This window comes from Pezoporus wallicus, unplaced genomic scaffold (genome assembly GCF_028554395.1).
Source record: "Pezoporus wallicus isolate ANWC-B61680 ecotype Strahan unplaced genomic scaffold, APGP_CSIRO_Pwel_v1 contig_5069, whole genome shotgun sequence".
Classification (NCBI taxonomy): Eukaryota; Metazoa; Chordata; class Aves; order Psittaciformes; family Psittacidae; genus Pezoporus; species Pezoporus wallicus.
Window position 1 is genome coordinate 3,543,016 of NW_026642361.1, and position 26,391 is coordinate 3,569,406.

At 37.6% G+C, this 26,391-nt stretch overlaps 1 protein-coding gene across 5 annotated transcripts in view; it reads left to right on the forward strand.

The window, feature by feature from the left end:
* PPP1R12A (protein phosphatase 1 regulatory subunit 12A) overlaps positions 1–26,391 on the forward strand; it is a 117,457-nt gene that overhangs the window by 27,237 nt on the left and 63,829 nt on the right. For 4 of the 5 annotated variants that reach the window (XM_057429494.1, XM_057429495.1, XM_057429491.1 and 1 more), the window contains exon 2: positions 19,615–19,745. The exons of the other annotated variant lie outside the window; for it this stretch is intronic. In XM_057429494.1, the coding sequence (XP_057285477.1) occupies positions 19,615–19,745 (131 nt within the window). The remainder of the gene's footprint in view (positions 1–19,614; positions 19,746–26,391) is intronic. 5 annotated transcript variants of the gene reach the window in all.

Here is a 26,391-nt window from a genome sequence, read left to right on the forward strand (position 1 = left end):
TCTGTCATTTTACAGATTCTTTGATGTAAGTGGTTGGAATAGTAGCTAATAGATAGGTGCCATTGTCATTCTGTTTGTAAGCAGTTTGGTTGTGGCAGAGGGAACACCAAAGCAAGTGTTAAAGAGGAATAACATAATCCATATGCAGTGGAGGAAGCATGTAGATTTTGAGTATTTAATGTATAGAATTGTTGATGCCTGATACTAATTACTGTCTGTTGTCACAGCACATGGTTTCAGTGAAAATAACTTACTCTTACGATACTCAGGATAGCGACAATCTAAAATTTCACTTCTCTGTTAGGGGAAGGAAATTTTTAGGTGGAGAATTCTTTATTGGAAATACCAACTTTCAGCATTATGCTACATGAGCCTATTTCATACTGACAGTTGGTAACCAGTGCACACATACTGAGGAAGTAGCGATGCTTTCAAAAACTGCTGAGTATCATTTTTAATTTTAGTACAGAGGTTAGGTTTATGTTAGATGGGGTATATTCTCTTGAGGTACAAGGAGGCAGCTTGATCTGGCAGCAGCTGGAATTTGTTGGAAAGAACTGTTCAGCTCGTATTAAAATACAGACACATTTTTTGTTCTTCTTTTGAATCAATAGAATACGTGTTGATTGAAGAATTATATTCTAGTCCCAGTTAAGGCAGGTACAAATGTCCTAGTTAATGGAACAGATAAGGTGGTCTGGTTTACAGAATACTGTGAGGTTTGGATACCTGTTTGAAAAAAAAAAAAACAATGTTGACCAAACTGCACAATGTTTTGGCAAAACTGGGTTCTCCTAAAGCATTGATCTGTGTTGTGAAATTAATTCCTAAAAAGGTATTAATTAAATTAATTGACCTTTTAATAAATGCAAATAGTAACTGAAGGTAGGATATAAAAGGAATGACAGAGTTTCCTAGTAATTCTGATACTGTGTTAGAAGTGTTGCTTCCCAACATTTAAGTGCTTGATTCCTTCTGAAAAATAAGTCCTAGAGCTGGGAAGATACTGTTGTCATGCTGGCACATGCCTCTGACCAAGGCTTTCTGTATTCCTGTATTTGTCTGTCTGACTGTAAAGTCTGCATATATTTCTTTCTTGCCCCTTCTTTGATTCTGACAATGTTTTCCTTCTGCCTTCTCAAAAGCTCCCAAGCTCTTCTGAAGTGGAAGCCCTGTGATCCTCTTTATTTTGCACCCCCTCCTGTTCAAGAATGGTGCTTTCTCCAGTTCTCCCTGTCCTTTCTCTGTAGACTGTGTATTACCATCTCCTTATAAGCCCTTGCTCGTTAGAGTTATTCTTGTTGGAATCTAGGCTACAAATAATCTTTCCATGCGGCAAGTTGCTGCCTCTGATAAATGCAGGCTGCAGCCAGCGGCTGGCAGGGAGACTCATTTGCTGTCATACCCCTGAATTGTGAATTAGGCTTTTCTGGTACTTTTCATTTGTACCAAAATCAGGAATGTTGTGTTTATGAATGCTGCCTGTAGTTTTGAAATCAGTCTGGTCTGATACTATGTAAAGAAATGTATTCAGTTGAAAGTTAAGCTACGAATTCTTCTGGAAGGCTACTTGCATGAAACTCCGTTAAAACAAAAGTAATGCTGTATCTGTAAGATATAATTCTGAAGTGTCTTTTTAAAATGTACTGTGAATGTTCATATTAACTATAATATATAAACTAAAATGACTGCGTGGATCTGATTTATGTAAGCATTTTCCATGGGAATCCCAGTGCCTTATATGGTCAACTTGCTTTGTAGTGTTTCAGTGAAATGAAGGCAGCCATCCAAAAACCAAAGGGAAAAAAAAAAAAAGCCCAGCTGGCTTTAGCTCTGTCTATAATACCCTCTTTCTTGGCCTCCTTCAGTAGCACAGTAGCTAATTATTAAAACTAAAAATGTGGCAAGAGCCTGTGCAGCTAGTAGAAGAAATTCTTTTTGTGGCGGTGACTGTATACCAAAGATTTAATGCTAATTTAATAAAGAACTGTAGCATATAGATAATACAGCTTTGTTGCATGATGAACTTTTGCCATCAGATAAGCTGCTGTGCCTTTACCCAAGCTGCTTGTAAACTGGTGGTGATTCCTGTAGCTGTTACAAACAAAGTTTAGTCGACAGAATCCAGCATGCTTTTTTTTTTTCCCCTGCTTGAATAGATGCTAACAGTTTAAATAAGTGCCTGTTGAGGCTTGCATATTACGGGATTGCTTCAGAGAGATCTGGTTCAGGTTCCTCTGGAAAGAGCATCTGAGTATGGTAGCACCAGTCATTGAAAATGACTATGTTTGCAGTGAGGTAAGCTGCCCTGTATTTACTCTGAAGTATTAGGATGCACATGAGCTTGACTGTAATTCTCCTTGTGGTAACTTATATACTTGTACTTTAAAAAACCCTTCCAAATGAGAGGCTAGACTATTAAACTTAGTCATATTTCTTCCTTCAGATACACAGAATCCTGTTTTACAGCAAGTATGATAAATCGAGAATGCAAGAATGTTGGTACTTGTATTTGGAATAGTGTTTAAAAACACAACATATTTTCTATTGCAGAAAAGAAAGAAACAGAGCACTTCATCACTTACCTGCTGTGATGAGTGTAGTACGCAGAAAAAATGCTATAGTGTTCATTTGACTTGCAATTAAGGGAGTGGGTTTTATTTCTGTATCCAGACTGCCTGCGGCCTTTAGGACTCTCTCAGTTAATCATATAGCTCCAGTGCCTGATTTGTATGGAAAAGAAAGGCCAGTCAACTGAGCTCAGTAATAAGTCATCTCTGCTTCTGCTGATATGGGGCATTCCAGTCAGCTTTCAGAAAAGCAGCTTTTGTTTCTGTATGTCTTTTGGTTTCAGCTCTTACTTTAGTTAGCTTCATCTGATGACTTCAACTCCTTGTACTAGCAGAAAGGGTGAACAGCTGATTTGTGTTCAGTTTCTCCGTATTATTTCTGATTTTGTAGTCGTTTATTGTACAGTCATCAAAGTCATTTTGGTCTAGGCTGAAGGGTATCTGGCCTATTGAGTTCATGTTTTTCTGGAAGATAGTCCATATGTTTGTTAAAAAAAAAACGGATCTCTACAAAGTTTGTTCTCTTACTATTTTCAGCCAAGAGCTGTAAAGGATTTTTTTTATACTTAATCAGATTGGGGGAAGCAAAGAGAAAGTGTTCTTGGATGGATCTCTGTGTTTAATACCCTAGCATTCTGGAGGTTGCTAGGATTTTTCAGAAGGACTCCTTTTTTCAAACATTTTCAGATTTTCCAGAAGACAGGAGTGTTTCAGAGAAAAGCTGATATCCAGCAGAATTTACCAAGACCTAAAGAAAAACTGCAGCATTGTACAGTGATATATCTGAGTTAATTTTGAATATACTAATTCAGAGCATGAAAGCAGTGCAGATGTCAGGTTGCTGTGGACTTCTAAAATTCATTTAGAGATATGTTAGTGCTGTCTGTGCTGTGACCTCTTTGCCTTCAGTAGCACAGAGGAGGAAGCTGCAAGATGCAAAAATAGAGTAGGGATGTAGGAGTGAGTCAGAAGAGTGGAGGCAAAAGCAAGCTGTCAGATGTGGGCTGGCTGTCAGGATGAAACTGAGAGTTAGGAAAATTAAATGGTGGTGTGGAAAAGGAAGGGGGAAGAAAACAGATACTGGGAATACTGAAATAATTGAGCTCAGATATTGGTGTATTGAATATCAGATAATTAATGTTGCCGGTGAAATCTGTACTTGGACTTAACACATGTTAACCTTTTAATACTCCTTTATGTCATCATACCTAGATTGTAGGGCCTGTATAGAGGATTTGCTCTTGGGATAGTTCAGGACATCTGATAAAACAGATAAAACACACTGTTGCTCATGGGACTTCTGTTTTGTCAGTGTGGGGGAAAGAATATGGGTTAGGAGACTGCAGGGAAATCTGTAGAAACATTATGCATTTGTTGCTGTAAATGTAATGAAAGGAAGCTTTTCTTTAGACAGGGAATATGGCTTATGATGATCTTTTTTTCTGTTTACTGTCTGTGAAATAGTAACTCTTGTAGTGGAGGTTTCATGAAAATTTTGCTTGTGTACCTAAATGGTTGTAGGTGCTGATAGGTGGAAGAGCCCATGAGAAAATGAGTTCTGTTTCAAGCAAGATTTGAGTAATACAGGCTGAACACTGAACAGTGAAGAAAAATCTGTAATTTTTAATAGCTGCACATTCTGAAAGCACTGATCATCTATCTCTTAGATTGCATGAAACAAGTTCCTTTGGCCACAAGGAAGTAAGAGATATGTAGGACTGCACGCAGATCGTATGTTTGTAGAGCCAGTTGCTTTGGCTTAGGCAGCATTAGAGCATTTCCTAGTCCTGGAATATTTGGCTGTTCAGCCTTACTATTGCTTAGATATAGGTGTGTGCATAAATGAATATTTAATGTAAAAGTAGAGTCCTTAGAGAAGCATAAAGCTTAAGCATGTTTTGGCTAATTTAATAGTGTAAATTAAGCTGGCAGAACAGCTTTCCCCTCCAGGAATTCCTGTAGAGGTGTGCACCATAGAAGAGAAAAAGCAAGCTCAAGGCAGTGAAGGTAGTCTGCTGGTGCGTCCGGGAGTGGGTTTCTCCTTTCTGTTTAACATGGAGGCAGTTTCTCACTGTGCACTCTGAGGTATTTGGAGCACAGCCCCACACCAGATGAGAAGGTCTTTCATGAAAATAAATTGAGAACCCATTTTAAAAACAGTTTGCTTTGCAGGAGCTTTTGGTTTGGAGCATGAATAGTGGATGATTCAATAATAGAGAAAGCCAGATGGGCCTTTGTCCATTTGTCTGAAATAAGGAAACTTGGAAATCTTCCCTGTTAAACCCTACCCCTGCCCTTGCTACCGCTCCATCCCTGCCAAGGCCACTGAATGGTTATTTGCTAAAACTCAGCAGCACATAGACTTTCCCCATGCTGAGACAATGTGGATGTTTTCTCCATATAATCAAATCTGTTTTGTTTTTTGTGTTCTTTCCACCTGTTAGCAGTCAGTAAAGTCAGTCACATTGCTATGACTGACCTTGAAGCCAGTGTGCTTTTCAACCAGCCTTTTATTTTTGTGCTCTTTGATAATAATCGTCTTTAACTAGCAGTATGATGTACAAGAAGCAGACTTTAAAATATTTATGGTTAATTTCACGATGACATGCGTACTCCTACAGTCAGGTAAACAATAGATTTCTGGGTTCTTGCTATGTCTTTCAAGCTGACACAGTCCTGGTAAAGAGAAGGGCAGCCTGTCTTCTGTCCTGGTAAAATTCAAAGATGTCAGCAGTCTCTCAGAAGTTAGAACTCAACACAGATGAGTTACTACATAATTAGAAATGTAGACTTCTACCCCTTTCTTCGGAATTCTTTGTGACAAGGTAAGCCTGAAGTGGTTGCAGCTCCACATGTGACTGAGGCAATACTGTACTTTGTTGCCTTGGAAGGGTGTGCTCTTGCTTCTTACTACAAGTGCGTTTTTTTTCCCTCCTGTTTTCTTAGTTATTTATTTCAGTGGGTGACGAGGGAGAAAGGGTTGTTTCTGCCTTGCCGGTGAGTTGTATTGGCTAATGGATAGTCTGACAAATGCTTTGGGGAGTGTGTGGTTGAGAAGGAGGAGACTGGGACCTCCCTGTTTGTCAACAGTGAACTCCTACAGAATCATGCCCTGAGTGGTTAGCATGTGTTAGCTCAAAATTGAGTTAGGGTTTGCTGGTTTTATAATACTACCTCCTGCAGGGAACAGAATATTGCTTAAAACTCATCTTGAAACACAGAAATGCAAATTATCCAATAGGGATGGCATTTATGAGTACTTTCAACACTGTTGTCATCTGAATGTCAGAGATCCTAATGCAGAATATGCAGGTAAGGGTCTAATTATTGTCAACAGGGATATTGATTTTATGTAATTGTGTAAAATCAAGTGTAGCAGGGGAAGAAGATCCTATAAGCTCAATTAGAATAAATTATTAGAGTGTGTTTTTATCAGCATTTGACTACAATAACTTTTACCAAAGATGTCTTCTGCTAACTTCTTGAAAGTGATTTTATGTGCTGCTAAAGACAGTGGAAGTAATACATCATTGTCTTACTTTGACTCAGCTGAAAGCTTTCTGTGAAGTGACACTGTTGATGAAGTAGTGACCATAAACACCCTTTTTTAAGTAAAATTTTGGGTTTCTGGCATTTTTCTTCAATGCCTTTTCTCCTTGAAACTTCCAAAATCTGGCATGCTGGACTGAGAAGCTATAGATTACTGCATTAATGTATGAATTCCCTGTGCTGTGGCAAAAGAGCAGATAAGGCATGAGTGCCGTGCAGATTTCTATGTGTATATTATTGACTACAATTGCTCATCTAGGTACAGTATTTTCCTGTTGCTTTCTTGCTTGGATAAAACGTGCTCTTTAGTGAGAAGTGGAAAATGTAGAGGTTGCTAGACTACAGGTTTATATTTGCATACAGAGGTAAAAATGCTCTATGAAAATACAGCTGTGTCCTTGCTCTTTTTGTAAGCTAGATGCTTGCAGAGAATTAGGGGATGGCAAGCATGACCTCTTCGTTGTGTGCCTAAACAGTGGAGTTAGTCTTTGATACTTGATGTGATGGTGTATGGCCAAATCAGGACTTCATGATTTATTGCCAAAAAAAGAGAGAAACCTGTTTAACTCAGATTTGGGGAGACATAATTAAAGGTGTCTTCTGATGAGGAAGCCTGTTTAGGTTCTTCCCCTAAGGTGTCTTTGCTAATAAGCTTTCATGAACATTTATGAACTGTGTGGAGTCAACTTCCATCCAGCAAGGCTACAAGCCTCTTTGGACTCATGTTGGTTCAAAACCGTGTTTGCTAGTGCCCTATATTTTAGGAGTGTGTCTCAGCTGCATCCTTCAGTGTTGATGAGGTCTAGCTCCATGGTGCAAAAAGAGGCAATGGCGCTCTTGGTGAAGCTAAGCAAGCCCTTGAAGCATTATAACTGTGTTGACATGATACCGCCTTCCTGCTAATAAGCTTAATGAACCTCAGATATCTTGGTATCTGTCACATGGACTTTTCTGTGTGTGTGTTTTATTTATTTTATCCAATATGGCTGACAAGCTAACGCATTTAGGCATCTGTGTTAACACTTGGCTGTGCTGGTACAGTGTTAACAGTCCCTCCGCTGTTTCCCAGGTATTTCAAGATCTGTTCAGAAAATAAACATTGGCAAGCTTGACGCTGCCTGAAGTTCTTGAATATGGCTGGAGAGCTGCCTAAGCATACTTGTGATTTCTGTTACCAGGCTCTAGAGAGTTAAACACTGATCTGGGGTTTTTAGTGTTTTTTTTTTATTTCTAGTAGACTAGAAATAAAATAGACTAGAAATAAAATAGACATTACGCAAGACAAAACTTTCTGCTTCTTTCAAAACACAAAGTGGAGATATTTGTTGATAAACTCCTATATTAATTGTATATCTACCCTATATCATTGCTGGTTTTTTTTTCCTATTCTTAATATAGTTAAGAAACGTGTTAGCATTGCTGCCACTGCCAGCTTTTTTTCATTGATGTTCATATCTTTTCTCCTCAAATTTCTACTCTCTGTTACTTAGTGTATACCATTTATACTTGTTCTTTAAAATTCCAGTTTTATATTGTCACAGTTTTAGTTGTTAAATATTTTCTTTTTAATTGCTGCCATTCCTTTGCTTTGTCTCTTCCTAATCAAATTGCTTTGTAGAATAATGGCTTCGGAGCTGTGTGATACCCATGAGAAAATGAAACCAAACCAAAACTTTGAAATTTGGCCCATTTAAAAAGCCATGTATTGTGTATATATAGTGGTACATTCTGTTGCAGATGCATCTATAGAAACTTTGATGATTTTAGTTGTCTGTTATCTTCCTGTCCATTTTTCAGTGTAATTGGGATGTAAGGGGTTTCCTAGGAACTTGTGATTACTTGCAGTTTCTTCATTAGTTTGTCATAATGAGTTTGTAATGAGACAACTATACCAAAGTATTTCCTGTTTAAATAGACCAGACGGAGTCCATTGTCAAAGCTGGTACTTCTGTTGTGTTCTTTTGGGAGAAGGAAAGTTCACAAAGTGGATGTTGTTTTTACGCTTGTGGAGGGAGATAAATTGTTAGGAGGTCTCTGTTGAGAAGCATTTGTGGCTATTTTCCTGTGCTTGTGAAAAATTTGGATGCAGTCAAAAGATAATTGTTGGAGGTAGGACTGGAAATGCTGCTGGGGCAGAGGAACCATATGCAAGTGAGTGCAGGTCTCCTCTTGGTTCCAGCCAGCGAGGGTTTGCTGGGCAAGTTCAAGATGTGGCTAGCCTATTGAAAATAGAGTGTTAAGTTACATCGAGGCAAAAATGACTTTTTTAGAAGTTGCAAACCATAACTGTGTAGATGAACAGCTGCATAGCTAGTCTTTGAGAGAGAGGGAGTTAGATGTTGAATACTTTTTCGCATTCTTTATACTGCACAGAGGCTTGCAGTGCATTTGATGACTGTCTCGTTTGTGCAGTTTTGTTAACTATGCATGGCAATGTACTTCGTGTGAGTTATTTTAGAAGATAGTAAACTTAGTAATGGCACAGCATGAGTACACCCTTATTTAACTTCGAAGAGATTCCTGAAGTGCCTAGTCTGACTTCAGTTTTGGCTTTAGGTGTATTCTGAGTTGATCTTGTCCTTGCCAGAGGATTTATTTGAATCTTGGTGACCTTTGTCTGTTGCAAGTACCTTACCTTTTGGGGATGGCAGTGACATTTCTTTTTTGCAGATTAAATGAGAAAAGAAGGCTTTGCACAGGTTGTTCCAAGTGATGCTGATGTGGAATATGACAATGTAAATGGAAATTACCTGACACTGGATTTTTTTTAGCATTGTCTATGCCTTATGTAATCCCCTGAGTAATTCCTTCAAACTTTTGGCAGATCAGAGAACAAACCTGCTCCCAGTTTCTTTAGATTTTTGTTCTGAATATTTTTCTGAAGTCAGAAATGAATTATTTTAAAATGTAGTTATGTGTGTACCACAGCCAGTCTTTTCTGAAAAGGAAAATTGGAGAGCTGCGTCTTGTTTTTTTCTGTTGAAAAGTGAAGTTAAAATGTGCCCACATTACTGGTGAGTGTAACACACTTCTGTCTTTAGGTGTTTAAAACCCTAACAGGATTATTCTGGAGTTTTACCAACATGTCTGTGCTTCCCTGTTTCTGAGCTAGTGCTGCCCTGAGGAGTTGTTCCTTCTGCTACACCTGGCACAGGTGTTGTCTGACACCTGAAGGGTTGTGGGACGGGAAGCTGCAGGTTTCTCACCTTGTTATCGCCTAAATAGGCAAAATCTGTGTTAAAAAATACAGTTCTAAGAAAGAGCAACTGTTTGATATTTACCGTAACAAATCTGGCTAATTTGCTTTTGGATCATGTTACTAAAAGTCTGTGTAATTTGCTTTTTAGACCATCCTTGTTTCTCTGCTAAAATTTCAGTGAGGCTGTCGGAATACTCTTCTTTCATCCTGAACCTGCTGATCTGCAACCTAAGTCAGTTTCGAGACTTAGTAACATTTCTGAAGAGCTCAAGATGCTTTCCAATTCATCTAGTCTATTCAGTGAATCATACATTTGATCATACATCAAAAAACTCCCTGGGACTTGTATTAGAGAAGGAATGCTTTTCCCAGTCTAAGAACAGAAAACAGGAGTAGCAATATATTCCTTCCTTAAAAATGGAAAATTATGAAAAACAGTTAAGTTTCCTGTTTATGTCATACTACCTTTGATTGGTTTTATGTGCAAAATGCAGTTTTGATTAATATATTTACCACAATTAAAATAATTTTATTAATGTTTGTGTTTCAAATGCCACTTTGACTTCTAATTTAATTCTTGTTTCCATCCAAGTACAACATGATTGTATTAATTTTTTACATATACAATACATATAAATCTAACCGATGTATCATTTATATTTTAAGTGTACTTTTTTATTCTGTTAAATTTAATTATGCAAATTAGTTGTTTATTTCCATAGGTTCACCTACTTAGGAAAAAAGTCCTGAACAATTCCAGCCTTATCAGCTTACTAAAAATATGCTTTTACTACTAATATATTGTATAATGATAAAAATGATAAAACCACGTGGCAAGTGCTAATTGAATAAAGCATTTATAGGTGTGTATGAATGCTTCATTCATTTATAGTGAGTGTGTTACCTCCTTTTTGTACCTGTATTCTTGGTTTCTTCGGTTAAAGATGCTTTTTACTGTCAACAGTAATGTGTACTAGGAAAGTGAGCACACAGAAAGTCTGTCTTGGTTAGTTTAGTATGCTCTATCAACGTGTATATTTTTTTCCCTCAATTGCATGAAGGATTATCATTTTTTTATTAAATTCAGTGTTACTACTTTTATTCTACTCAGCTTTGCCACTTCACTTGGCTAAAATTAGACAGCAATGAAAACTTCCCTAGATCCTGCTAAAGCAGAAGATTAAGTGTTGGATCTATGTAACCTATGAGAGTTCATAGCAAAGTGCTGATAGATGCGGCCAGATTTGCTTTCTTCCAAGGCAGTGCAGTTTTCCTCTCTGAAGAGCTCAGAGCTGTATAGAGGTAATAGCAGCAGAAGAAAAAAAAGGGAAACTTGGCACAGATGGTTTAAATTTAATCCAGGGTACATAGAAGTGAACAACAAACCTGTCTGTGTATGTAAACAGATTCTTCTAGTAAGTTTTCTTGATGCCTTTTTGTTTTACTAGATGATTAATTTGATTAAGAGCATGTATTAGAGGATATCAGTATGTTAGGTATCTTAAATTGAAAAGCTGCTTTGGCACTGGAAGTTGTTTACTTGCCCATATGCTAAAAGCAGAATATGTCTGCACATGAAAAAATTTAAGTATTTGAAATATGATTGGTGTATTCCTAAATTTGACTGGAACAGAAATACATACACTATGTGACACTGCCTTCTTCTCAGATTTAATATTTACCCATTGGGTGACCATGAAAAATAACCAGTATCTGCCAAAATTGCCGCACTAAATTTTTAGTGAAAGCATAGCTGTATTTGCATAGCATAGCATGCACTGTATTTTAAGGTATGAAAATTCTGTTTAATCCTAGACCCCTCTTTTTTAAAGCATAAAGACTGCTTCCAGACCTATCAGGAGGTGAAAGTGGAAGTTGTATATCTATGTCCTACTCACTGTGGTGCATGAGCCCCAAATGTTGAAATTGCCTCAGAAAGCAAACTGAAGGCATAGGCCAGAGAAGAGTGAGGATGCGATTTGTGAAAGGAATGAGTCTGAAATTTGGTTCTGGATTTAACTCCCAAATTCACAAATTTGGTACTGCTGGACAAATGTCATAGGTTTCAACACCATGTAGCAGAAATAAGAATATCATACATAATTTGTACATACTACCTACCTAAACCTTCAGGGTTCAAGACAACTGTGTAAGTTTTTTCCAGGTATTTTTTTTTGGCAGGTTGTCTGGAAATTTTTCCTTGAGTTGAAAGAAAGGAACACCATTAAAACTTAACACTAAACATTTAGTATGGTATTTTTAATTGAGGTGTAACTTTTAGTTATCTTCAGTGTTCCTGAAGATAGATTTGCACTCAGCTAAAAAAAAAGCCCCAAATATTTATTTAAAAGTAGATTTGAGTGTTATACTAGGTAGCCTGGAATAGTTGGGTTTTGGTTTTTTTTTTCAGCAAAAACAGATAAACACACATTAGACTCGTTTTTTTTTGTCCATAGAGTGCCTGTCAGAGTGAGTCTTTATCCGTTGCTGGCATTGCTAGCAGAAATGGTAGCATCTCTGGTTATAGTAAATAACATGTCATGGCCGACTCTCTTCTTTCCCTTATTTATCTTAGCAGGAGGTTAAAGGACAAGAATAATTCTATCTCTGCTTGAAAGACAGAAACCCCACTTAAATATATGTATTTTATTACAATCCTGATTAAAAACTATGATTAAGCATCCATTAGGGTTTAAATAGTGCAAGTCCGTATGAAATCTCTAACACATAGATTGTCAGTTTCAACAGCGATAGATTTTAGTGTTTTTCATGAATTGTGCCTTTAATTAAATGTACAAGCTTAACTATAAATTACAAACTAGCAAAGCTTAAGGGCATGTAATTAATTTAATAGTGCAGTGTAACAGAAAAAAAACAAAGCAGAATTGTATAGAAATTACATTATGCTCTTACTGAATATTTGAGCTAAACGGTGATTGATTTTGTGTAACTCCTGGTTTTATCCACCTCTTGGAGCTGAAATAAAATCTAAGTGAACTTTCATTGAGCTATACTTGTGCATGTGACAAGGTGGTTACATGAAGGGGATATAATAACTAGAGAAGTGTGAGTTCTGGAATGGTTTGTCTATTTTTGTCAATCCTCAACAGCTTTGCAGCATTCAAAGTAATGGTGGTTAATGGGTGCTCGGTTTCAATAGTCTCTGCATGCCTTCCCCATGAGACTTGAATGGACATGAAAGGTTGCATCAGCCTCAAGTAGTGTTTTCTGCTTAAGAGGAAGTGTCTTGCCCACCTGTTTTTGCAGGTGTCTGAAAGGATTCTCCTTTTCTACACTTCATAGTGAAATATTTCCAAGAAATTTCTCTGGAGAAAAGTTTGCTGCAGTGGAGTGGGGGAAAGGGTTTGACGTTGAAATTGATGCCAAGATTGACTCATGTTCTGGGGTGAGAGAAATACAGACAATAAACTTGAAACTGCCACAGCTTGCAGAAGCAAAGAGATGCTCTTGAAATGGTTGTTTAATTGGAGTTGTTGGATATGGCAACTGTAATTTTAACAATTTTGTATGGACCGACTCTCTAGGATTTTAAATAGTAGGCCTGTTCTTAACTGACAGTAACATACGTGCATCATACACACAATATTTACAAATAAGCTAAGCAACACTAGTGTAGCAGAAGGGTAATATTACTAGCTTGTCAAGGATTTCTGTGAGTGAAGCGGTTCAAGTTTTACTACTAAGCATGCTGTAAGAAGTAAAATGTTAAATCCTAAAACTAGATTTTGTCAGTATGCAGAGATATCTGGTATTACCCCACCTTACTGAAAAACAGAAGCTGACTTGTGAATTGGCTAAATGAACACTGGAAAGATTATACTTAATTTCAGAATTGAGCAATATTTGTCATCTGTAATACTAGATTAGTGCCTGAAGTTCTCTTACAACACGAGAACTGTCTTGTTTTTTACTGTAAACATGAATATCAACAGCAGCCTTTCCACCCTGTATGTACTGTATTAAAAAGAACAAATGGAAAATACATGCTTTTATAGCCATTCCTTAGATAGTAAATAAGTGTAATAGTTACTAATATTTCATTACTTTATATGTTGGTCATACTTATTACACTTTTTTGCTGGAAGTTTTCCCAAGTACTCAGTGAGTCTTAGGACATTGTCATTACTAATATTAGACACTGGAGATGTTATACTTTATATGAAAACATTGAATTAATGTAACCTACAAATAAATTTAAGGTGCAAAAAAAATATCCCTCCTGTGTTCTAGTGGCTGTAACTGCTGGGTTACCTTGAATCTGTAGTTGGGAAGTTAGATAAGGATCATGTTTACATTTTGAATGCCATCTGCCACTTCACTTGTTTGTGCTGCATTGTTAATGTGCAGAATAAATACATGACCTAACAAGAGGAAAGTGTTGTTCAAGTGTTGCTGTGGATCTTTTGACCAAATATCTTTCTATATCTTCTCAGTGGTTTATTGGCAGAAAAAGATAAAATTAAGAATTGCAATATGTAAGCTTGTTCTTTTCTTTTTTGTTTGTTTGTTTGTTTTCCCAGGGAGAATGAAAATGGGCAGAAGATGTTCACAAACAGTGTAACTAGTGAACTGTAATGTCATCTGTCCTCACAAAACCTTTTCTCAAGAGGGCAGAAATCATTGCAGACTTTGGGACAAGTGTTCTGACTGTCGGGAGCTGAGCTCACTGGAAGGTCAGCGAGAGGACCTAGGTCAAAGTAGTAATTGTTGAGTTCACGCTGTAAACTATTCTGTGGCAGCATTAGTTCAGAGGACTCGTTCTTAAACCACCTTTTCATAATGAATAGTGAATTTAATTCTCTTCAGCCTCTATTCCAGTCTCTATTTCAGTTGAAATTGCTGAGGGAGGGAGGACAACCAGGTAGACAGAGTGATTAACGTGATTTCCTTAGGAAGTCTGTACAAAAAAGAAAGTAGGCTAAAATGTGTTGTAAATTTAAAAGTGTGAGTGGTAGAAGTGGTTTCAAATTAGCAATGTGTTCTTTGAGGTGTCGGTTTGAAACAAGAAGCTTTAACACAAGGTTTGTAATGGGTCAAATTCCATAGTAAAACAAATTTTGTTTCTGATACTGCAATTAGGATGTGAGGATGAATTTCAGAGCACAGCTTCTCTGAGTATAAGAAACAATTTTAAGATAATCAAAGCAAATAATTCTGCTTTAATCAGACACAGATAATACTATATTGCTGTCCTTTTCTTATTTTATGTAATTTTAAATTCTAATTGCTTTTCTGATGCACTTGGATCCAGTTCAGCAAAGTATGTCTGCATAACTATAAGGGTGTGGTATGTGGTAACAGAGGGAACAAGCAACCCAGGGTGAAGAGAACAGGAACTGCTTTTAACCAGCTCTGCTGCTAGGTGTGGATGCCCTCTCTTAATTTGGTTCTTGGGTATGTTAACAAAGATGTTAATGTCCTGCTTAGTTCCACTGGACTCACTGGATTTGGTTCACTAGATGAATCAAAGGAAGGGATAAACTATTCTCCAGGACACTGCGTGAGGTCTTTCTCCTGTTTCTAGCATTCCCACAGGAATTCAAAATGGTTGTTTGGCTTGGTTTATCCCTTTAAGTCTTAACATGTTATTCCATGTTCATATTTTTGATTCCTTTCCATACTAAGACTAAATAAGGAAAAATGAAATGTGATGACAGATATAATGTTTAGCTTCTACTATTAGAGGCAGAATATTTTGTGGAATAGATCAGGATATTAGTCAGGTAACAGTAAAAGGTAGGTTTTAATCTCTCTAGAAAATACTGGTAAAAAAGTACATCTAAACCTGGCATTATCTCATTAGATCTCTTCATTGATGAAAACCAGTAGAAATTGTAGTCTGATGTAAGCTGCATGTACATGGGACAGTCTAACTCATTGATTGCCTCTTTCCCTACAAGATTCCTGATTTATTTAAAACAATAAAAAAACCAGATTTTTTTTCCCTGTCTTTTGGGGAGGAGTGCTCTCTCCTGAATTCTTTGGGTGGTTACTCACCGAGGGGCCAAGCACTAGGTACCTCCTTTAAAGCTGTCTATTTTTAAGGTACTTACTAACTTAGGACTACCCTTCATCTATGTACCTTACACCTGATAGTAATGAGAGCCAGCTTAAATCACATGCCACTTGCACTGGGATAGGAAGTCATGCTGAATTACAGTTAACATCTGGTGTGTTCAGGAGGCATCTGGTGATCCCCTTCTGAGTGATCAGAAAGTATTTCCGGAAAAAGTTTAAAGTGTTGTTTCACTTAACATAGACATGTTGTTTCCAGAACAAGTTGTATCTACCTAGTGTTGGTCTGTGTGTGAGCTTGGTAGTGTTGTTGATCGTTGCTGGTCTTTGCAGTCCAGGTTTCAGGCTGTTGTACAAATAGAGAGTGGTTTTCTTTCCTGGGCCTTAATATGCTTCCTTTGAGATTTCATCTCTGTTCTTATCAGAAAAGGTAACCAGACTTTGTATTATCAACTTTGCTTTGTTTTGCTTCCTTTATGACTAATTAGCCTAGTTTCTAAATTAGTTCCCAAAGGAAGCGAGGTTTATATGATTGCACTGTCCAGCTGTTGTTCTGTTTAGGGCCTATTGGCTAACTTCCATCAGATTTGGCAGGGTAATGAGTGCTTCATGCAGAAATGCTGCTTTTCTACACGTTTATAGAGGCTGAGAATGGGGTTGAGAGACAAAACTAGTGCATGGGATCGAGGCAGTCTTGATTGTGAGCTCCCATGCTCATCTTTTGGCTCCTGGAGCTGGCTGATGCGTGCACTCGTACAGATGTGGTGGTTAGCAAGTTCTCGGAAAGAGTTTTAGGGCAACCTGTTGTTTCGCTAAGTGGTGAATGAGGCTCTAGGTAGGAACTAAGGATCATGAAGGGAGAGACGGGGTGTGGAGATGAATGCCAAAAAAAGAGATTAATCCTTTACGGATTGTAGCAAACACGAAAGAGGAATGCCTGTGGCTGTCTGTCCTCTGTGCAGAGAGTAAGACAGAACCAGAAGTCATCATAAGAATTTCTCTTTCCAAGTCACTAACATCAGTGGAACTCTTTTGTTATATACATCTGGTGTGTGCATTGATTTTTTCCTTTGTAATAACTTTCAGGCTGAGATCTACAAGGGCAGACTTTTTGGAGGCTGCTGCTTTAAGTTTATCATGCTGTTTTGACAGGCTTTCCTTTTGGGGCCAAGATGCCAGTCTTTAACAACAGAGACACTTCTGGCACTTGATAAATACTGCTTTTAGAAGTGACTACAAAGATAGTGCAATGACAAGCAGAGTAGAAATGGAAAAACATGAAGATAAAATTTCTCTTATAACATTTGTTCCTTGGTTTCCTGACTAACTATTCTATGATTCTATGGTTCTATTCTATGACTTAAAGTACCTGCTTATAGTCAGAGGTGTCTATCATAGGGAAAGTGCTGAGAGTGATAGGGTCCATCAGACACCTGCATTTTGAGCTGTTAAAAGGAGAAGGGGACAAGGAGAAATAGGATGCATTATGTACCTGTTCTTAAGCAATAGGATTGACTGCACTTGCTTTTCTTAACCTTAAGATGGGTAATAACCTTCTTGGAGGCTATAGTGGGTTTTCTATTAAATATTTTGGGTACAAGGCTCATTTATGAGCAATCTGTATTTAAAGAGGCTCAGAAGTTGTATTTTTTAAATTAGACAACTGTCTTCTAGTTCATCAACTTCAGCTTCTGTTGTTCCATAATAAAATTGTTAAAACAGTTGTTCAGATTGTGTAATCAGTTGAGGAACATCATTTAAACCTCCCAAGTGTGATCACTAGTGATGCCAGTACTCTCCCATTTGCATAAGCAAGTACATTCTTTTATTATCTTAATAGTTACTCTTCTATCGTCCAAATATATGTATAATCTCACAGATTGTTTATCTTTGCTTGTCATGAATGTGCAATCTCTGATAATACATGCGAAGTGTGTTTGAGCTCTCCTGATCCTTGCCATGTATGGCACAATAAACTGCCCAAATTTGGTCAAATATTTTTAGCCACTTAGTCATATGTCTTTTAATGAGCTGCATATGTAAGCCTTTGATTCACTTAGCAACTGTATTTTTATGAGTATGTCTTGCCACTTTTTCTGATGTATACTTGAAAAATGGGTAAGGTCTGTTCTGTTTTGGGGTATGTCACAACCAGATGGTTTGGTTGTTTTTTTGTTGTTGTTGTTTTTAATAGTGCTAATAAATTTTAAGATACCCTTTTTCACAGATTATGAATTTTAATTATTTTACAATATACAAGTACGCAGAATATTGAATGTTAGATTAATCTATACTTTTAAGTGCTCGGGCAGTTTCAAAGCTTTCTGATACATTTTCCTCATAATAAGCTTGTGGACATTAAGATATACATAGAATATCAATGGTCAGCCAAATTGGATATCAAGAAAACTGTATATATGGCATGTGTGAAATATGGCTAGGTTAGTATTTCTGCTAAGTGCAAAAAGCTGTGTTTCTTGAATTTGTTTTCCTTCTGAACTGAGTTATGATGTCTTGCATTTAGTTCCTTTACGTTTAAGTAACAAAATGTATTGCAAAGTGAGGTGATTCTTTTCTTTCCAAGCTTGTTGAGAGCATATATACATTATACACTGATGAGCAGTGGAAGAAATTTAAGACAGTATGCTTGAGGAATTTCTATTCTTTATTCCTGGAGTATGTTAGTAAATTATTTTATTGGAAGAACTGCTGGTTTTAGGGGTGGATGCGACTAAAAAGATAATTCCAAAAATCCTCTAAGAAGGGAGTTTTCAAGAATACCTGGAAAGGTAATAAGGTTTATGAGTATTTTCACTCACAAATGTTTTTTGCTTTTAATTGAAAAACAAATAATGCAAGCAGTATACTGCAGTCTAGTTGCAGTCTAGCTGCAAGCTTATGGATGAACAAGTCTGAATGAGACTTGGTGTTAAAACAGTTCTGTGTTGCATTCTAAACAAAGTGTTGAGTTCATACTTAACTAAAGCAAATGGGGTCAAAGAGGGGTAATCTGCTGCTAGTTTTGTTTGGCTGGTTAAACAGAGCAGCAGCATGCTCCTTATAGTGTAGCAGTTGCCTCTGCGCTAAATAATGGAGGAAAGCTTTGAGATTCATTTTGGAAGGCACAGTTACTTAAATAAGGAAATCTGAGGGGTTTTGCTATAATAAAGCAGTATATAATTTTCAGTCTTTATTGCTGTAGAAGTATTCTGAAAAGTAAAGTTTATAAATTAATTGCATTTAATTACAGGCATAATTCTCTGGAAGGATTTAGCAGCCCAGCAGTAAAAGTTCTCATTTCAGTCTTCTGGTTATGCAGTATTGTTGATTTATTAAGCTAAAAAATTAATACCAGTCTTGTGGGGTCTGGCTGTATTGAGTCCTCTCTGTCCTGAAATGCAGAAGGACTTTTCTCTCTATTGCTCTGCCCTTTTAAGGGCAGCAGTATGGAAGTTGGCAAGAAAAGTAACTGAGCACCCTGTGAGAAAAATACTCAAACACAGAGAAGAAAAGCAAATAGGAGCCAGTCAGGATGGTGTTCTGGAGAACGGCAGTGGTTCTGCATCTGGGCAACACTATTTGCTTGGTAATTAAGAGATGTGAACATATGATAATATTTTTTGCAGTGTGCCAAATTGATGCTGAAGTTTAAGTTTATAAACAGCAGTGATTAATAGACTGTTAAAAGATGTATGGTGGTATAGAATATGCTACATTAGAACACAGCAGGGGGGTATTGAAATGCAGCATAGCATCCTCTTCCATACTCCTTAATCTCAACTGCTTTATAATTAAAACCATGTTATGGTATTTTTTTTCCAAACTGCTCCCCGTCTCTTGGTCACAACTTCATGATGTAGCTGTTATTTCAATCAATTGTAGTATGCAGTCAAGTGACTGAGCTGAGCCTGGGATGGAGCGAGGGCCTGGGGGCTTTATAAATGGAACCACTTCATGTTGGAGAACAAGGTTGCAGTGGGGATTTTAAGTGGCTTCTCAGAAAACCAGAAAAAATGTAGCTGAGGAAACCATATTTGCTGGTTTTGTTAAACTCTGTGTGAATTCATTCATTTATTTAAGGATTTTTTTACAAATCTGTGACACCTGCTGCTTTTCTCTTAAATTCTTCCCGTCAAGCCTCAACAAATAAATCTTAATCCCTCATCAGACCTTTTTTCCTGAAGATGTTGCTTAAAGATGCAAAGTATTGTAGAATAGCTTTAATATGAACTTATCTCTTAAATCTTTCTTTCTTTATAGGCTTGTATAGATGATAACGTAGATATGGTGAAATTTCTGGTGGAAAATGGAGCAAATATTAATCAACCAGATAATGAAGGCTGGATACCTCTACATGCAGCTGCTTCCTGTGGATATCTTGATATAGCAGAGTAAGACTTTTTCCTCCATTTTTGAATACGTGCATTTTGTTCATTGTTAGAGGGGCACTAGAAGCAGATGACATTCATAAATTGTCTTTTTAGTTGTTTCTGTGATGTGTAGTGAGAGAATGCTTTTATATTGTGTGTTGGTTGTGAAATGTGCTGTGTGCATGATTATTTGTGCATTACATTTGCTCTTTCTAGCTTTCCTAGGTAGCTGTAAGATGTAAACATTTAAAACTATTCATGACTGTCAAGTGGGGGTTTTTTTAAGTATTATTTTCTCCTGTAGAAACATCATTTTGGAGCGAGAAAGTTCAGATTTACATTTTATTAGTAGTCTGAAACATTATTCCAGGATAAGTCTAAATGTAGGAGATTAATTGTATTTGCAGTCTTAAAACCTTTGTTTTTCAGGTGTGATATGAATTGGTGACTTTTGCTGATTATTTGCTGTGGAGCAAAATTTTATCATTGAAATTAGATGTCTGTTATGGCATTAGTTAAAGCTTACTCAGTACTAAACTCCAGTAGTGGTTTTGTTGTTATTCTTGAAGCCTGTTGAGAGCCATTGAAAATATGCTAAAATCATTTTTTTTTCCAGAGGTTGTCTGTTTTAACCTGAAGTAACGGTTGATTTGAAAAAATATGTGGCATAGGTTTTTCAGTATGCTGTTCTTACAGTAAAGATGGTAACAGTGTCTTTCTAAAGACATTTTGGGTAAACACAAACTTCATTAATTCTGCTAAACTCAGTGTGATGTCTGATCCAGTTTGAGAGTTCGATAAAATATGAAGTAGTATTTTGTCATGTAATTGCATTACTGTACTAATTACAGTGGCAAACAGTGGAAATTTTAAGTGTAGGGGATCATTCATTGATGTTCTGTGAGTTTGAGAGGTTTAATTGCTTGAATCTTAAGGGAAAGAAAAAAATCTGGAGACTCTTGTATAGTGTTTTCCCTGGGAAGGTTTTTTTTTGGTATTCCTAGAGTGAAGTGCTTTGTATGTCCTTTCTATAACTGGGACACTGTGTGACTGCTAACTTCTGCAGTCTGCCTTTCTACACTGTGCAGATGTTTGATGCTGTAATCTCCCTTGCATGCACACTTGAAGTGTTTACTTGTTGGCTATACCATGACAAGAATTTCCCTATAAACTGAGATAATAAAAGCCTTTCTTCAGTTTAGGGGAGGTAAAACACCTGCCTTCTTCCCACAATAGGAAAAAGTTGAATAAATGTTCTTGGTTTGGTGTTGCAGCCTGTTGTAGGCAGATGTTTAGGGAAGAAAGAGACATATCCTTTGTACGCAAGACAGGTTTCCACTGTTAACTTGAATATCCGAAATCTGTGATGTCACTGAAGACTCTTCTGGTTTTTATTCTCTCAGACAGAATCGTAGGATCATAGAATGGTTTGGCTTGGAAAGGACCTTCAAAGGTCATCTAATCCAACACCACCCCACCCCACCCGCTGTGAGCAGGGACATCTTCAGCTTTATTGTGTTGCTCAGAACCAGGACCTGTCTGCCTATTTTCTATAGATGCCCTTTAAAGAAATGAGATTATTCAAGTATAATCCTATGGGATGGAGGACATCTAAGATTTTGGAAGAGCAATGTTCCTAAGGTGCATGGAGTTTTGAAGATACCCTTCCACATACAGCTGAGAAGGGTAACCTGACCTGAACGAAGTAACATTTATATCTAATGAGGCTCACAGAGTTTAGATTTTCTTCAAGCTTATTTTTCCAGGATCTCAGCTTCAAATAATTTACAAAACTGACAGCAGACTTTGCAGCTGAAACAAAACTGAGGGAAGTGACCAGAGGTTAGAAATTTTTCATTTTGCCAATAGTACATGCTGGGTCCAGAATCTGTTTTAGTGTGGACACATCTTTCCTAGAAAGCATGAAAATGTGCGTATGCGTCTGTTGCTGCATTTGGTATTTCAGTTTTTGCACTAAATTTCATGGTTCATGGAAGGGAGCTTTTAATTTGGGTAAATTATGGAGTTCATAGTTCTGAAAAGATTATGCTTAATAACTTGTCATTTTTCTGTTCTATAATGGATTAGCATTTTTGCACAGAGCATCTGTTCATTTCCTATTTTCTTGCAAGGTGCAAGAGAGAAGGGAGTCAAGGAATGGGTTCTGGTGTTTCCGAACTTAGTTAATGAATGGCTGAGGAGAGTCTGACCCTTTCTCCTCCACCATGGAACTGCCTGTTGCACAGCTTCATAGAACTTCTCAAGTTGGAGACTCAGAAATCTGTTTCTGTTTCCTCTGCTGCCATCTTAAGTCTTCGTAGGGCTTCCTTCAGATGAAAATAGCTGGAATTTATTTCTCTTGAAATAGCACAATCTGTAAAATCTGCCAAATATGCAAATTCAGTTAATTTATTGATTTTGTTTTGATTTATTGATTCTCATGTTTTTACAATTCATGGTAAAAATGTGGCATGATAGCATACTTCCCGTATGTCAGGTTTTTGTGTCTCAAAATCTGGAATTGTGTCTTAAGAAAGCAACAGGACTAGGAGATGGAGCTATTTTCTGTTATGAAATACATTTCTATGTTTAGAATGTAATTTAGGGACTTTCTAAAAGTAAGTATGTGCTCTCTATGTTGACCGTGTTCTTCATGTATGTGTGTACATCACTCTCTGGGTTGGGGGGAGAGAAAGCAGGTGTGTTATTGTTGCATGATAACTCTTACATGATTCATCACTAGGATTAGAGTCTGTGAAATACAGCCAAGATGGGGTGTGTTGGAGTTTGCAGATCTGTTAATAGAATGTGAAACCGTGGTTCTACTTGGAAAACGGAAAGGAAAAAAAAAGCCAAGTTTAATCGTTACTGACCTTTATAGTGCAATCTTTATCATAGTTTTTCTTCTGATGCTCATTTGACTTCATAGGATTCTATTTGGGGTAGTTAATGTACTTTCTTACAGGGCGAGAAAGGTTTCTGTTCAGACTGGTTTCATAATGGAATCAGCACACAATCTCACAGTTCAGCTGTTCCTTCTACGTGTTCCATCCATTTCCTATTATGTACAGTAAATGGGAATGACAGGGAGTCACACCAGTTTAGTACAGAATGGTGCTGCCTATTTAATCAATGCAGGAAACTTCGCATATTGCTGTGTTTTCACTGAACACCTAATCTTCTCTCTCTTGCTCTCCTCTCACTCTATAATGTGCACATTCTTCTTAAGTAGCACCTGCTGCTACTCAGATGTTCCTGAGTGAGTGCACCCACGTTCTGGAGATCTGGGGGATATGTAGGTGGTAGGGAGCTTCTGCAAAAAAAGTATGGATATTTCAGGAAGCCACCACTTCAGCCATCTTTACGTGCTGCTCCCATGCTAATTGCTGATGAGCTGAGTGAATTTGTGACATAGTCCCCACACACTGGGGTTTGGTTTTGCTTTTGCTAGCTGCGCTGTCTGGCCAATGGGCTATTCACTGCAGGTATTTTCCCTGTCCTTGTCATCTTCCACTGTATTTAGCAGTCCTATGGCATCATCACCCAGCAGCTTCTCCTGTCCCATTCAGTTTTCTGCTCCTTTTGGAACAGCCACCTTCTCTTGAATATGTCTCCTGTCTTCTCTTAAAAATGCATCTTCCAGTTTAAGATATATTATAGGAGCCCACTTCAGGTGAAATACAGTAAAAGAATATAATATAGTGTGAAATAAAGGCTCAGCTGGTTTCAGAGGAAAGCAAAAAGATCCATGGAGGGCAACTGCTCCTTGTTGCCATTGTTGTTTCTGGGATCTCTAAATGCTGGAACTGCTTCAGCTTACTGGAAATTGTTTGAATAGCTTAATTTTAGAATTGCCTACTTAAGATAGTGTTAAGCTAGTTTATGATCATGTGAATTAGCTCAAAAGTAATGGTAATATGAACAAGTTTTAAATATTTTTTTTTTCAGAATTGCCAAAACAGGTTGATTTTGTTCTGTATTTTTCCATTCTTCATTGCTTTTTCGTATACAAAGAAACTTAACACAAAGGAATCTCTTTTTCTACAGTGCGTTACTATGAATTAAAGAGTCAGCATCAAAAGCTTTGACAAATTATAGTTATGTGAAAACAAACTTTAATGCAGGAAGACTTCAACAGTAGTCTTGTGTGTGCATGCTTTAAGATGGTACTTAATAGGTAGGACCATTAAATTACCTTTGTAAAACTCTTGTAAAACTGCTTGGGTGCATATGAATTTTTTTATCTGTTAAATCTCATCTACGGTTTAAAAGCTGGTGTTATTTCAGTATCAGGGAATAAACAGATTCCTTTCTAAAATGCAGAAAATGCAGCAGAGGAGAAATAATGCAAATTGGCATTTAACAAACAGAATTTTTAAATCCTTACTTTTTTATTTCTGTCTGCTTTTTATTGTGCCAGATTATTCTATTATGTAAAAAAAGTCTGAAATGGTGGAAATTTCTGTTCAAGAATCAAAACTTGTGTCAAAAACTTATATTCTTGTTGGCTTTGGACCATGCAGAGTTGTGAGTGCATAGCTGATGTATTTTGAAGCTTGCTTGCAAGTATTTAGGGGCTACAGTAAAGTTTCACTACTTAAGTACAACTGCTTTTTAATTTTGCCCAGAATGAAAGATGATGCGTCTTCCAGCAAGTATAAAAAAAACATTTTTCAAAAACAACTAAGACTCCAGTAGTAGTTACATTTTTGCTCAAAAAAAAAAAGCCCAAACAAACATGGGGGAAGGAGATGTCTCCTGAGGGAAGAATAGGGGCTTTATGCCTTCGTGCAATGGGTACTACATCACAGTAAGTTTGCCAGATGTTGCTGTTACGAAAGTTTCTCATGGGTTCAAGGGATGAGAAGTCTGGTGAGGGTGGATACGTAAAAAAATACAAATGCAGAATGCATACATACAAATAGGATCTGGTTCAGAAAATCCATTAGAACAGCGGGAGACTGGAAAGGCAATACAGGAAAAGTAGCATGTATGCCTCAGTTTTGTTCTCCTTGGAAATACGCTCACTTTTGGAGACAGGCTAGATGTTAAGTGGGTGTTTGGTCTAACTCATTATGGTTGCTTTTATGTTTGGGAGGCATGTAGTTATGTGTACCGACCCCGAGACTTGGCAAAATGCAGCTTCTTTATTTTACAGGTTTTAAAGGCTGAAGCATGTGATTAAAGTCAGAATAACTTCTTAAATTCAGAGCCTCCTCATTCAGTTCATTTAGAAAAAAAAGTTCAGCTTGACCAACTCAAGAGCAGCAGCTCTAAAATGCAGCTCGCCTGCTTTCCTTCCTGCCCAGTTTCCTATGTTGCATCCCCTCCCTCCCCTGATATTTAAAGCAGACTTTAAAAGGCTTGTGTGTAACCACTGCCTTGCTGCTGACGCCCATCTGTTTTTCCAGACTTCAGACACCTGAAAGTGAACCCAGCCAAACAAGTTTGCTAAAGCCTCAGCAAACCATTGTCCCAGGATCTCTCTATTTTAGTAACAGTCCATTAAGACTAAATGAGTGATCGTTGTCTGGGATATGGAGGAGAGAGAAACAGTCCTGCAAACCTGCAGTTGAATATATAGATATTCAGTGATAGGTGGTTTACATACAGTTCTGATCACCTTGTGGGCCTGCTGTGGTGCTGGGCGATAGTGATTCCTGCCTGTGGCATGTTGTACAAGGATAGGACCAGTGCCCATCTGGCAACAGGGAGCAACTGAGGGAATTCAGTGCAGTTTCACAGTATGCTTAATGTGATCTAACTTGAGACAACTGAAGAAATAAAAATAGGCAGTCATTCCCTTCTCTCCTTGGTTTTCCCTCCTCCACATGTTCTTACCCCCTCTCTTGCAGTATCTAATGATCACTCAACAATGTGTGAACTATTAGCGTAAGACTACCTTCAGGGGGTTTGGAGGGTTTATTCTCTTTTGGATCACTGAGCTGGTCTGCCTTGCCAGCAGCAGTTGGCATAGGTATGCAGGTATAAAAAAGAAGTCTGGGCTGCTTTTCAGATACAGTTCCTACCTCTGATCAGAAGCCTGTCTGTGGAAAGCTGCCTGTGCTGAGGTAGAGTCGTCTCCTTCATCTCCCAACTCATGAGCCTGAACCAGCTGGCACTGGTGAATGTTCTTCCACAATATCCAGGGATGGTGCTACCACAGAATATGTTTCAAAGCAGTTGCTTCTAATCCTTTCTTCTCTTAAGTTTTAATGACTTGATTGTCTGGAGCTATTACTTACTGAAGTGCTTTTAATTTAAGCTCTTTTGCCATAACCCATTATAATCCTAGAAGAACAAGACATTTTTTAGGCAAAGCAGACTGATAAAAATGTCAGGGATGGCTCCTGTCTCTTAGCTTTGTTCCCACTTACGGTTTTAACTGACTGAGTATGAAGCGATGTTATTAGTGATACCTTCAGAAGTGGAACTTCGGATGATAATCAGAAGTTCTGATTTGTGAATGGCATGGTGAAGTTGGTGGTCTGATGTAAACCACATACAGATTATGCAGACCGGTAAGGGGTTTGGTCTGATAGAGATCGTACAAGGCAAATGAATGTTTTTGTCAGGATTTGAGATGTTACTTTAAATGACACAAGGCAATGTTAACTGGAAAGGTAGAATTAAAAGGAAAAAGGTCCAAAGATGAAATTTGATACAG